General features: G+C 35.1%; 2 protein-coding genes across 5 annotated transcripts; both read left to right on the top strand.

Annotated features, from left to right (window-relative positions):
* Positions 1-5,526: 5,526 nt before the first annotated feature.
* On the top strand, positions 5,527-7,949 carry LOC109339410. 4 transcript variants are annotated; one of them, XM_019576841.1, is made up of 6 exons: positions 5,527-6,261; positions 6,388-6,582; positions 6,667-6,873; positions 6,957-7,049; positions 7,132-7,233; positions 7,474-7,949. In XM_019576841.1, the coding sequence occupies exons 1-6, from the start codon at positions 6,166-6,168 to the stop codon at positions 7,867-7,869; spliced, it is 1,089 nt and encodes a 362-aa protein (XP_019432386.1). In that variant the 5' UTR covers positions 5,527-6,165; the 3' UTR covers positions 7,870-7,949. The 4 variants fall into 4 exon arrangements, with proteins under 4 accessions (XP_019432386.1, XP_019432384.1, XP_019432383.1 ...); XM_019576839.1 differs by having other exon boundaries at positions 6,353-6,582; XM_019576838.1 differs by having other exon boundaries at positions 6,341-6,582.
* Positions 7,950-11,657: 3,708 nt separating this feature from the next.
* On the top strand, positions 11,658-13,100 carry LOC109339411 (scopoletin glucosyltransferase-like). The gene has a single exon (XM_019576842.1). It carries the CDS (start codon positions 11,658-11,660, stop codon positions 13,098-13,100), a length of 1,443 nt encoding a protein of 480 aa, XP_019432387.1.
* The last annotated feature ends 1,603 nt before the right edge of the window (positions 13,101-14,703 follow it).

The following is a 14,703-nucleotide window of genomic DNA, read 5'->3' as shown; positions in this document are numbered from 1 at the left end:
TTTTCAGTTCCAACAACTTAACAAACAGTTAGGTTAATCGATTAACGTAATGCCTTAATCGATTAACAGCATTTAAAAACGTGTTTCCAGTAGCAACCACTTTTCACAGCAGTTGGGCTAGTCGATTAAAGGTATGGTTAATCGATTAACAGTAAATAAAATGTGTATTTTAAATACAAAACATCAAATACGTTATGCACTTAGATAATACATGTTTAACACTTAGTTTTATGCCTAGAATGCACATATACATGTATTTATGCAATGCATGAACATATTATGAATGAACATATCTCATGGATGAAATGATTTAAAAGATATATGCATATGAGACATGTCTTAGGTGCCCTAAGCCTTCGACTCAACTTAAACTAGAATCTAGTCTAAGCCTAGTACCAAACAAAGACTTAAGCACGTTGATTTGTTGGTGATCTTCAAGCTCTTTTAGGCACAAGTTGTCCTCATCAAAACCATGACATTCAAGGAGAGCTTTCGAAAGTGTTCCTCTTGACATGCACACTTTCAGGATTCTGGTAGGACATACCCCAGACCCAGCAGAGTTGTTGGCCCATCTAACCTGGGTTCCACTCAAGGGGTTTCTGCACCTTCGGTCCCACCCCCACTTCCCATTCGGCGCCTCTCCATTCCTCAGATGCAGGAACACCGCGCTCAAGGGCTTTGCTATAATTGTGAAGAAAATTTTCATCCCGGCCATCGTTGTCAACCTAAGAAGTTTCTATTGATGCTGGATGACTCCACGTTGGTCCAATCGGAGGTAACATTCTCTTGTGAGGACTCCTCCGAAGAGACACTTATCGGTCCAGATACAGAACCTATTGTTGACGATCTCATTCATTTCCACATTTCGGACCAGGCTCTCGGGGGACATTTTTCCCCTAAAACATTAAAGTTTTCTGGTATTATTTTGGGGCACTCCGTCACGGTTTTAGTGGACACCGGCAGTTCTCACAACATTCTGCAGCCACGAATTGCGGCTCACCTTAAACTACCCATTACGGAGACTCCTAAATTTCCTGTTATGGTGGGTAATGGCGCCCATATTTTTTGTAGCGGATTGTGTGATCAGACACCTATTACACTACAACAGACCGAATTTCTCATTCCCTTTTATCTACTTCCTATCAAAGGGGCGGACGTAGTCCTCGGCATTGAATGGCTCCAAACACTTGGACCCATTGTTTCGGATTTTTCCATTCCTTCAATGAAGTTTTCGGTGGGCCAAACTCATATCACACTTACTGGTGAGTCCACTTTCTCTCCTCAACCATCATCATTCCATCAAATTTCTAGACTCCTACACAGCAATGGCATTGCTTCTTTTCATGCTTTCACTATTCTTCCCCTTCTTTCTCCCACTAAACCAACTACATCCAAGAACCCTCCTACACCAGACCCCCAGATTCAACTCCTCCTTGATAACTATAAGAATATATTCCAAACCCCCACATCCTTACCCCCCTCACGGACACATGATCATCATATCCCTCTCATTCCTTCCTCTACACCCGTGACTTCTAAACCATACCGCTACCCCCATTCACAGAAAGACACTATGACTACTATGTTGAAGGAAATGTTAAACTCCGGAATTGTCACCCCAAGCACTAGCCCATTTTCTTCTCCGGTTTTATTAGTTCATAAAAAAGATGGTACATGGAGATTTTATGTGGACTACAGGGACCTTAATGCTATCACTGTGCTGGATAGGTTCCCTATTCCCACTATTGATGAACTATTGGATGAGTTGGGTAGGGCGATAATTTTTTATAAAATAGACCTTCGGTCCGGATATCACCAGATTCGGGTCCACCCGGATGATACCCACAAGACGGCATTCTGTACATTCGATGGGCATTATGAGTTTTTGGTTATGCCCTTTGGGCTTACAAATGCCCCCTCTACTTTTCAAGCAGCCATGAATGATCTGCTTCGACCCCATTTGCATCGATTTGTGTTGGTGTTTTTTGATGATATATTGGTTTATAACTCTACTAAGGCTGATCACTGGATTCATTTGCAGAATGTTTTATACTTATTAGAGTCTAACCAATTTTATGCCAAGCATTCCAAGTGTTATTTTGGTGTGGATTCAGTTGATTATTTGGGCCATATTATTTCGGCGTTGGGCGTGCAACCAGATCCGGATAAAATACAGGCTATGGTAGAATGGCCACAACCTCGTTCTCTCACGTCTCTCTGGGGATTTTTGGGCCTCACCGGATTCTATCGGAAATTTGTAAAACACTACGCCACACTCGCCGCTCCTCTCACCGATCTACTTAAACAGCAAAAATTTACATGGACAAATGAGGCTCAGCTGGCCTTTACAACTTTAAAAAATGCTATGACTAATACTCCAGTTCTTCAGTTGCCGGATTTCTCCGCCACCTTTGAAGTTGAAACGGATGCCTCTGCCATAGCAATCGGTGCAGTGCTATCCCAACATGGTCATCCCATTGCCTTTTTCAGCAAGAAAATGGTCCCCCGGATGCAGCATTCTTCGGCCTATGTCCGTGAGATGTACGCTGTTACAGAAGCCGTAAAAAAATGGCGTCAGTATCTCATTGGTCGGAAGTTTACTATACTCACTGACCAACAAAGTTTAAAACATCTAGTCTCACAAGGGTTACACACTCCAGAGCAATAGAAATGGGCTACCAAGCTCATTGGTTTTCAATTTGACATTAAATATCGAAGTGGTACCTCCAATCGGGTGGTTGATGCCCTTTCTCGGCGTGTTGACGAGCCAGTGGCTGAGCTTGTCTCCTTGTCTTCCCCGGTTCCAACTCTACTGGATCAACTCCGGCAACACTATCAAACAACAGTTGGTCAGTCCTTTGTGACTAAATGTGAAACAGACAATAAAATGAAACTCAAATATCAGTGGTCTAATGGCATTATTTTGTTTGCAAATCATATTTTCATACCTGATATTCTAGGACTCCGTGAGGCCATTCTTGTTGAATATCATGGTTCCCCTTCAACTGGTCACTCTAGGCTCAAGCCTACTATTGCACGACTTGCTGCTTCCTTTTACTGGCCGGGCATGTATCGCGACACCAAAGCATTTATTCACCGCTGCATGACCTGTCAGTACAACAAATACTCACCCACAAAACAAAACGGGTTATTACAGCCTCTTAACATTCCAGAGAGGGTTTGGGAAGAAATTTCTATGGATTTCATCACCCACTTACCACCTTCTCAAGGGCACACCGTGATCTGGGTCGTGGTGGACCGCCTCTCCAAATATGCCCATTTCATTGGACTGCCGACCAAGTTCACTGCAACGGTTTTAGCCCACCGTTTTCTGGCCGAAATAGTTCGGTTGCATGGTGTTCCCAAGGCGATTGTCTCTGACCGCGACCGGATTTTTCTCAGCTCCTTTTGGAAAGAATTTTTCCGGTTACTAGGCACCACTCTCCGTTTCAGCTCCACCTATCACCCTCAATCCGACGGCCAAACAGAGGTGGTCAATAGATGTCTCCAAACATACCTCTGGTGCTTCTCTGGCTCACAACCGCGGCAGTGGTTTCGTCACCTCTCCCTTGCGGAATATTGGTATAATACGTCAAAGCATTCAGCGACGGGTTTTTCTCCGTTTGAAGTTCTTTATGGTCGTCCACCGCCCGCTATGGCTCAGTTTTTGAACAAGCCATCACCTACCACTCCAGCCGCGACACTTCTGCATCAACGCACGGAACTGCTCAGTATTGTAAAAAATAATCTTTTACGTGCTCAACAACGGATGGTGGCTCAAAATCACAGTGGTAAAAGAGACATTACCTTTCTCGTTGGTGAATGGGTTCTTTTGAAGTTACAACCTTATCGTCAAATGACGGTGGTCCGTCGGCAATATCACAAGCTTTCCCCACGCTTCTTTGGACCGTATAAGGTTCTTCGACGGATCGGTAGTGTTGCTTATGAACTCGATCTTCCACCTTCCTCTCGTGTTCATCCCGTTTTTCATGTCTCCTTACTTCGGAGGTTCCAGGATGACCCACTTTCCACACATATACCTCTTCCAGTGTCTTCCGGTTTGGGTGAAAACGTTGATCACCATTGTGAGACTACAACGGCTAAGGCCACTACGAGCGGTAAGGCGGGACACATTGATGTGGTAGTGAATGGGGCAGAAACAAATTCCAGAAGGGTAGAAGAGAAGACTACGGTTGGGGATTCTAAAACAAACAAAGCAAAGGGTGAATGTGTTCTAAACACTTCCAACTCTTCACTTAACCCTACTATGCCTAAAGCATCTGCCTTTCCAGCTGGCATTTTTCCCCAACCGTTGATCAACTTTCCTTCAACATCCAATGGCCAAAATAATAGGCAATTTGAATGGGGCTCCTCGAGCAGTGGAGTACTTAATGGCACAGTGCCTTTTTCTTCTCCTCCATTGGATTTCCAATCTTCACCATCCAATCTCTGGACACCTCTGCACCTCACGTCTTCCCAAGACAAAAGCAGACCTGCTCCACCACGTGAGACAGCTCAGCAACTTGGACCGTTGCACACTCCACGTCCACGCGTTTCTTTTGATGATTCTTCAGCTTTACCCACTTCAATGGGGTCTCCTCTTGGGCCTTCTCCCCCCCCCCATAACGAACTCAGCCCAAGTTTCCAACCTTGAGGACAAGGTTTCTTCTGAAGAGGTGAGCAATGGTAGGATCCAGCAATCTACAATAAGGCCCAATCGTCGTATAGTAACAACTCCCACATGAGCAATGGTAGGATCCAGCAATCTACAATAAGGCCCAATCGTCGTATAGTAACAACTCCCACATGGCAGAAGGATTATGTGATGAATTAATGGAAAGAATATTCCACTTTTCTGTTTCAACAAACTTTATCTTTATGTAAGATCTATCCAAGTGTATGGCTAGGATCAGTTTACTTTATTCTGATTTCTTTATAAGCTGTATGATTTGGAAGAAAGTATTAAGAATGAAATATATTCAGTAAATCTTTAATTTCTGCATTTTCTTTTGGTCCGAAATATATTCAGTATCAATTGGTCCGATATTTTTGCCACCTCTAATTAAGTGATGGTATATTGTGATAAAACAAAATATATGTAAAAAAATAATTAGAATTGTACATGATTAGATGTTGAAAATTTGGAGTGAATCTGATATGGCATGTGTTTATCAGCGACTGGGTTGGAGATGGAGGGCTACACATGTATGTTGTGGACTGGCTAGATGAAGGAGGGTGCATGATTAAATAGTTCACTTGACTGCGTGCAATCAGTTATGGTGATGCTCGTTGAAACTTGTTGACATTTCGATGTCGGATTGATCCACATTGTGGGTCAATGCTGAAGGTGAAAAGGTATGTGATACAGACAACCTATGAAGCATGGATTCGCCAAATACTCTCGTGTGTCGGTGTCTGACACGTTTCAGACACGGATACGCTCAGATTCGCGAAGGATACGTGTCCATAGAGTATCCAAAAATAAAATAAAAATACAAAAATTAAAATAAATATCAAGACACCGGTGCAAATGAAGCAGATGAACCATTCATCCTTGCAACTGATGCTAGAATGGTATATTATATTGATGATCCAGTTGATCAAGGTTGGTGTTGTGTTTGCCACATGAAGCCTAGAGACATCTATGATATGGGTGATCTGAACTTTGAGGACTTAGAAGAGTCATCAATGGAAGACATATCTTTTTGTGAGCAACATTTGGAGAACATCGAAGAATTACAATTAGTGCAGGAAGGTGTAAATGAACAAGAACAAGAAAAACATGGATCAAATAATGATGAAGATTGTGATAATTTTAGTGATGATGAAGAAGGAAGAATGTTAGAGTAGTTTAATATCCTATATTATGTACTTGACAATATAAAATAGACTTTTTTTACAATTTGTGCCACACTTTTTGCATTATATCTTTAATAATTCATGTTATGATTCATTTAGTATATATTTTGTTTCTTGTTATAGTTCTTTTCTTAGCAAACTGTGCAGGTAATTGGTTCAATATGAAGCGTGCGAATTCAGGACAAGTAATGCTAGAAAAGCTACGAGGACAAAAAGGTGAAAACAGTAGCGAAAGTACCCAAAATATGCAACAACAAACTAGTGACAATCAAGAGGGTGTTGAACCTGCACATGTGAACACAAACGATGCTTCATATGGTGATGACAACTTTGAAACCTCCTCAAACTCTAATGAAACTCAATCAAAAGATAGAGAAGAACCCTTATTTGTCAAGGTTAAAGGTAAGAGCAATATTCCATTAGCTTCAATATGTTATTATGTGTTTACCTTTAATACTTTGCTTCTTGTACATAATTGCAGATACCTCTTCAGGAGAAATTGAAACTCGAAAAATGCAAGCAATTCAGGTTTGGCATTTGGAAAAAACTAAAAAAGTTATTGTGGAACTCAATGGTTATGGACAAGGCAATGACAATGGCTCAAACTTACTTGTGAGGTTTCTTGGTAAACTAGCTCAAAACTCAACAATTTGTCCTATTTATGTTAAAAGATGGGATTGGATGTCAAAGGATAATAGATACCAACAATGGAAATATATTGAGGTAATTATTTAAAAAATTTGCAATTTTAATAATTTTTTCCTATTGTCATTGAAAATTGACTAGCGTATTTAATAATGTGTGAAGGAAAATTTTGAGTTTGATTATGTTGCTGGAGTCAAATGGGCTATGAGTACTCTAGGTGAAAGATGGAGGGCCTATAAATATAGGTTAAGGTGTAAGTATTTCTATCCTAATAAAAGTAAGGAAGACATACTTGCTAATCCTCCTCCAGGTTTAGATTGTGCTGATTGGACTGCATTTGTGCATCATTATAAGGAGGATAAGATGAAGGTAAACATTATGTTGTGAAGTATTTAATTTCTCCAAGACTTGTATTTTTTTAATATAATGACTACAATGTTTGGCAATTGTAGAAACAAAGTTTGGCGAACACTAGAAGTCGCAAAAATCTTAAAGTTTCCCATGCTGGTGGTAGTATGAGCAATGCAAGGAGAGGTCGTCAAATGGTAAGTTGTCCTAGGTAATTGTATTATTGTAAAGAATGAAGTTTTGTGAATGTAAAAACTTATGTTTCATTGGTTGTGTTAGGAGCTAAAATTGCAAAGACCTGTATGTCGTGGTGAGGTTGTTTTGTCAACTTTATTGAAGAAGGATGGAAGCTATGTAAGCGAAGAAGGAAAAACTCTAGCTGTAAGTAATTTAAAGTCTTTTCATACATGATGTGTTACATATGTCCTAAAAAGTGTATCATTTTTAGAACCATTTCCTAAGTTGTGAAATGGATAATGGTATGCAGTTAGTTAGGTAGGCAAACGCATAATATCATTTTGTCCTTTCTGATTCTATTGATGCAATTTTCCATTATAGGTTACTGCCATGCAATTTGCATTTTGCCACTATATAAATTATTAATTTCTTGTTATTTAATAGGATAAAATATCAGAGCATTTACCTCAAGATCAAGAAAATGTCACTACTTCAGGTGTTTCATCAAAGGTATTTGCTCATCCTAATGATGCAATTGGAAAAGCATATGGAGCTGAACATTCAGGTCGAGTGCATGGTTTGGGCACTGGTATTTGTCCCTCCAGTGTTTTTGGAACGTCTAGACATTTTACTGGTTTTTTGAATTCTAGTGGCTCTAGTCAACATGTTGAAGACTTGAAGAAATATGTACAAACTTTAGAAGTAAAACTATCAGGGTATGAAGAGACCAAGGAGCAACTTGCACATACTCAGAATCGTTTGGCTACTCTTGAGAAGTTTCTAGTCGAAAAATTTGGTAGTGAGTTAACCACTTTCGCTCGTGATGTTCCACCATCTTAGATATGGTTTCTTAAAATTCATGAACTTATATGATCATAACATTTTGCATTTTGTGTTTATCAGCATTTTTGAATGTTAAACATTTGGTAATTGTATAAGATTCAATTTTATTATTATTAGCTAGCAAATATTTAATTTTATTATAAATTTACCATTATATTATTGAAAATAAAGATTGTGAGACAATGACACATTTGGATCATGAGAGGAGTATGTAAGAAAGTAACTTTAAATAAATTTAATTAGCCACGGATGTATTGTGGAAAAATAAGCAACTTAGCCACGGTTGTGGTGTGGCAAAATCAGAAACTTAGCCACGGTTCGACTGTAGCTGAATTAAACAGACTGTGGCTAAATAGATGTTACCACATTTCACAGAAGTGTAGCGAAATAACATAATGACCGTGGCTAATTTTTAGCAACACCATTCCTTGCCACAACGACATTAAGTGTGGCCACTCAATCTAGCTACGGCTTTTCCCCACTTTAGCCACGGTTTCAACCGTGGCTAACAGGAAGTTTTATTGTAGTGTACACGAGCATGTTTTATAGTAGCCCATATGTTGTATTTTCTTATAATTTTCAATATTTTTCATATTTTTCCTTTTAAATAAATGATTTTGGTGGCTCAAGACCATGAACCATTCGAAAATTATGGTTGATTGCTTAGTTTTACGAACAATCATTTCATTATCCTTGAAAGCTTAGTGATAAAATGGGAATTAACTTTTGCATTGTAACTTGGAATGTCATTATAAGACTATTGAAGTTGTCATTGGCAAACAAAGCAAGAGAGAGGTTGAATTATGTTTGTTATGTTTATAAAATTATTATTTATTAAAAAATTTCCCACAAGTAATTAATAAGTGATGGTAGATATAAACTATTTCGAAAATGTTAACTTATAAGTTCAAGTCACCACAATTAGTAACAATCAAAAGAAATAAAGAGTTTAACATAAAGAAAATAACACAAGTATTTTTATACCAATTCACTGTTAACACATATTTTCACTTCCTTCTCTCATAAGGATTTTCCTCTATTTTTCAAATAGTTACAAGTATTATGTGATTGAACATCTTCTCTGACACTATATGTACCAAAGATTGAGATTAGTCATAAATAATTTTTTCATATTTACTTTTTAGTCCCCATGATAAGAGACTTTGTCTTCTTTTCTTGTAAGATATATTTTGGTCTCCACTTAGTGTACTTAATCCCTTCTTTTGCATTTCTCGCGTTTAGTACTTCACTTTTATCAAACCTTTTTCTCCTTTCTTTTAAGAAACCTTCTCTATTGCACTTACAAAACTTCACTTTTGGCGAACATTTCTATCCTTTCTTCTTTTTTCCTTCAATCTTCAATTTCTCTAATTTTAATTTGGTCAAAGTATTATTCCTTTTCACATGACTCTTTATTAATTCTTGTCAATGCATTTTAACATTGTTCACTATGTGTTTGACATAATGCATCAATATGCATTAATCTATATCATTATGGGTTGACTAAAATCAAATTATTTTACATCCCATGCATATTGAGGAAGAAACTAAATATGAAAATAATGATAAGGAAATTATTAAGTATTCTTCGGACATGATTTCTATTCATTCAAAAATTTCACAATAAGTCATTCGTAGTGAGAGGAATTTGCTTATGAACAGAAGATAAATAAAGGGCTTACATTTATTTCTTAACATAGAAGAGAAGAAAGAGGGTAGGAGATAATATTTTGATTTACACTTATAATTTTATCATATTTTATGTATTTTTTATTAATTTATACGCATATCCCTGAACGTATTGTATCCTACATTTTAGAAAAAATACGTATCGACGTATCGAATACGTATCGTATCCGATACACGTATCCATATCTGTGCTTCATAACAGACAACCATGATTGGCTGGAAACAAGAGTCACAAAATTGACTACAGTCTCGCCTATACTAGATTACTCAACACTAAATTTCTTAACCACCTCACTCTGCATAGTATTTTGGCTTTCTTGTATATATATTTTTGGTTCTTTGTGTATTTTTCTGGATTTTGTGGATGGGATCAATTACTCCCCTTTGACCTCCAATTCATAGCCTAAACATTATTAACCTAATTCCTAAAAGCTAGCCACTAGAATTTATTTTTTAAAGATAAACCTAATCACTTTTTTTTGTGGGATCTCAATCTATTAAACAAAACTGATTTGACTTTTATTTTTTTTATTTTTCTACAAAAGATTATTAAATGAAAAGTATTAGTATAGTAACATTTTATTGGCTTTTATTATTTATTTTTTAAAAGTTCGAAAATAATTATAAAAGTCAATAAAAATATATTTGAACATCCCTTATTTATTTTTAAAAATATAATTTCGAAAATATAAAAATAAAAAAATAGAAATTCACTTTATTAATTATTTTGTTGTTTTTTTAGAGGAAAATGGTTTAGGTTTCTAGAAACCTATTCTATATTACATTTCTATTTTATTTGAAAGAAATTTGAATATGATGAAATTTTTTTGTAGAAACCTACCCTTTTTATTATTTGTATTTATTTTTTCTAAAAAATATTTTATTTTAAAAAAAAATAGGTTTTGATCTTTTTCTGGACCAAACAAAAATGAATATTCACGTTAAGGAAGATTTACAAGAGCTCTGTCACAAAAATTATATGGTAGATTGATTGCATGGGTACAAAATCATGTAGCTAAAGTAGGAAATATCTAAAATCATATATTTGGATTAAAAAATATTTATTTATTTTAAAATTACATCAATTTCAAAAATTGATTTTCTTGATAATGTTTTTTTTAAATTAAATCAATTTCAAATTGTGGTTAACTAACAAGAATTATGATAAAAACACTTCCAATTTATGCTACATAATTATTTTTATTATGAAAGAAATTAAATACTCTACTATATTATAATATTATTTTACATAATAGTATTATTTTTTTCTTTTGATCAATTAAAAATGTTAACTGAAATCTTAAGGATAGTAAAGATATGCAAAGTAAATTGTGCTAGACTCTCAGGAAAGTAAGAGAAATACGATTTTATAATATTTTTAAAACTTTAATTAAAAAAAATAAAAATTTGTACCATTAAATATTAGTATGTGCCAAATTTCAGTATCTCTACACATTACTAGACCTTCCAATATCGGAGTAGAGATCCTCTCTAATATCAGGAAGTCTGGTGTAAATATTAATCTTAATATGTGACATGAAAAATAGCCCAATAATCCATATTTTAATTATTTTCTAATAAAATAATATTAAAAAATTTCATATCCACATTTCCCCCTTTTATTCTAGAAGTGAAGCAGTGATAATGAACATCGTTATTAATACTGTACCGATCATCAAACTGGGTAGGGTACTAGTATATCGGTAAAATTAAATATATTTTTTATTTTCATTAAAAAATTAACTTTAAATAAAAACCGGCACGATTCAATTGAAAATCGACCTGTATTGCCAATTTTGACCAATTTTAGCTAGTTTTGACCGATATAATTGTATAACTGGTATAATTATTGCATCTTACCAATATTGGGACCGGTTCACTAGTTTACTAGTTGAACCAGTTGGTATGAAACAAGTTTAACAACAATGAGGAGTCTAACCCCAATACGTGAGAGTATATAAACTCATGCAATGCATAGGCTAAATACCTCCTTATAAATTGTCTAACCTCTTAGGTCACTGAAACCATAGAAAATCCTCTCCTTGTGCTGATTTATTTGAAGAAAAAATCTCAAATTTCTTAGAAAAAAGAGAAAGATGGGTGCTGAAACTACTGAACATAGTCCAATACATATAATGTTCTTCCCCTTCATGGGTCATGGCCATATGATACCTATGGTTGACATGGCCCAACTATTTGCATCAAAAGGGGTCAAGACAACCATTCTCACCACACCCCTCAATGCACCTTTCATCTTCAAAACAATTGAAAAATCAAAAACCCATTCCAACATCAATATCCAAACCATCATGTTCCCTTCTGTAGAAGAGGGTTTACCTGATGGCTGTGAAAATTTTGACTCAATTCCTTCACCCGAACTTGTTCCAGTCTTCTTTAAGAGGACTGAATTATTGCAGGAGGGATTTGAGCAACAACTGAGTCTGCAACATCCAGATTGTGTTGTTTCTGATATGTTCTTTACATGGACAACTGATTCTACTTCGAAATTTGACATTCCAAGGATTGTGTTCTATGGGTTTAGTTTCTTCGCTATGTGTGCTTATGAATGCGTTAGACTCTACAAACCTTATGAGAATGTTTCTTCTGATTCAGAATCATTTGTCATTCCTAATCTTCCTAGTGATATTAAAATGACAAGGATTCAGTTAATAGAGTACTTAAATATTGGTGGTTGGGTAGAAAGATTGACAAAATTCAGGGAATCAGAAGAGAAGAGCTATGGGGTTGTTGTTAACAGCTTCTACGAACTTGAGAAGGACTATGTTGATTATTTTAGGAAGATAATGGGAAGAAGAGCATGGCACATAGGCCCTTTGTCTCTTTGCAACAATGATAAAGAACAAATAAAATATAGAGGAAAACAAGCATCTATTGATGATAATGAGTGGAAAAAGTGGCTTGACACAAAGGAAGCAAATTCAGTTGTTTATGTATCCTTTGGAAGTGTTGTAAACTTCCCTGATTCTCATCTCAGAGAAATTACATTGGGACTTGAGGCTTCAGGGCAACAATTTATTTGGGTTGTGAAGAAAAGCAAAAAAGATGGAGAAGAATGGTTACCTGAAGGATTTGAGAAAAGAATTGAAGGTAATGGACTAATAATAAGAGGTTGGGCACCTCAAGTTTCCATTCTTGAACATGAAGCAATTGGAGCATTTATGACTCATTGTGGATGGAATTCAACTTTGGAAGGAATAGCTGCTGGGGTACCCTTTATCACATGGCCTGTGTCCGCAGAGCAACTTTACAATGAGAAGTTAGTAGTTGATGTCCTTAAAATTGGGGTACCCGTTGGTGTTAAAAGATGGTGTTTATTTGCGGATATTGATGATAGTATTAAATGGGATGCAATAGAGAAAACTGTGAGAAAGATATTGGCAAAGGACGAAGGAGCAGAGGAAAGGAGGAACAAAGTAAAGGAGTTGTCAAGATTGGCAAGAAAAGCTGTGGAAGAAGGAGGATCTTCTGACTTAGATTTGGATGCTTTCATTGTTGAATTGAGTTCACTTCGTGGGTAATGCAGCCATACTAGTACAACATGCTTAGTTTGATTCACGTCTTATTGAAGTTGTAGTAGAGAGTGATAAACATTTACCCAATAAAATAAAAAGTGTAGTGTGATAGAAACTCACAGATGAATGTAAAATCTTTGTTGAATGATGATTCTTTATTTTGACTATATTGCAAGTCTTGCTTTTCATTTTTTTATCTTCTGTTATTTTGTTTATCTTGCTCACATGGTCGTATATCACACAACGTCCTAGTACACTATCATGGATGCCCTCACGGTCTGCCCATAGTGGCCTTTGTAACTCAGCCACTAACACTATGTTTTTGTATGGTTTAGCTTTGTTTCACTGAACTACGAGTCATTTGCACATCATATCTTCCCTCATTTTAATACATGACTAGCTTCTTTTAATTCTAATTTTGTTTCAATGAAAAACCAAAGCCAATAAAATTTGATGAACAAAATATCACTTTCAAAGAGTTGGAAAATGGAGAAACCAAATTCTTCCTCTCGACATCTGAAAGTATTTTTCGTGAAAATGCATTAGTGACCTGCCATTGTTTTGGTTATTGGATAGTGTCATGAGGATTTAGAAATTAATTTGGAATTAGGGTTTATAAGTGTAGGAATACACTATAATAAATAACAAAATAATAAATTGGTCGTGATAATAGAAGCATCAAGGTATTTTTGGTTTTGATATAAGGTGTTATGAGTATTAGTTACTTAGTCATATATTGATGAAATAGTATTGACAATATCAAAAAATATGATTGTAGTCTAGTAATAATGAAGATTGCTACTTCCATAAGAAAACATTTTTAGACTTAAAATATTTGTTTGACAATTATATTAATTTTTTAAAAAAGAATGTAATAAAAATAGGAAAATGATAAAATTATTACATGATTTATAACTAATATTATTAGTATAAGTCTGTTTCAAACACATTTACTGTTAGCATTTACCATTACGAGATAGTGATTTATTAGAGGAAGCAGGTGATGTGGACCAAATAGTTAGAATATGTGAAAAGGAGAGTATAAAATGTGTCAGTTGATATATTATCACAAAAAACACTTAATTATAAAAAAAAATTCTTTGAAAATAACTAAATCCAAAATATAGATTTGTTAGAAACGTTTAAATTAGATTAAAATTTTAAAATAATAAAAATGTATATTCTAATAAAAATTGTTTAATAAGATATAAATCATGGATGAGTAAGTATATTAATTAATCTGTAGATTCATCTTTAAGATATTATAAAATATACTAGGATATTGAGTTAACTGAAAAAATACACTAAGGAATTAACAAAACTCACTTATATCCCAAAACCTGAAACATATTAGATTATTTATTACTTCATCTATAAAAATATTTCTAAACACTAAAAATAGGACATGTGTTATGATTGTATTAGCTAGATGAGATAATTTATCTCATTGTATAAACAAATATTTTATTCTCTTTTTATAAATAAATTAGGCTCAAACTTTTAAAAAATCTATTTTGTTTTAACATATCAAACTTTAAAACAATTAATATTAGTTATATTATATTATATTATAATTTAAATAATATTTATATTATTTAAATAATATTAA

This window comes from Lupinus angustifolius, unplaced genomic scaffold, assembly GCF_001865875.1.
Source record: "Lupinus angustifolius cultivar Tanjil unplaced genomic scaffold, LupAngTanjil_v1.0 Scaffold_75_33, whole genome shotgun sequence".
NCBI lineage: Eukaryota > Viridiplantae > Streptophyta > Magnoliopsida > Fabales > Fabaceae > Lupinus > Lupinus angustifolius.
Note: the sequence above shows the minus strand (reverse complement) of the source record. Positions and strands in the feature narration are given on the sequence as shown.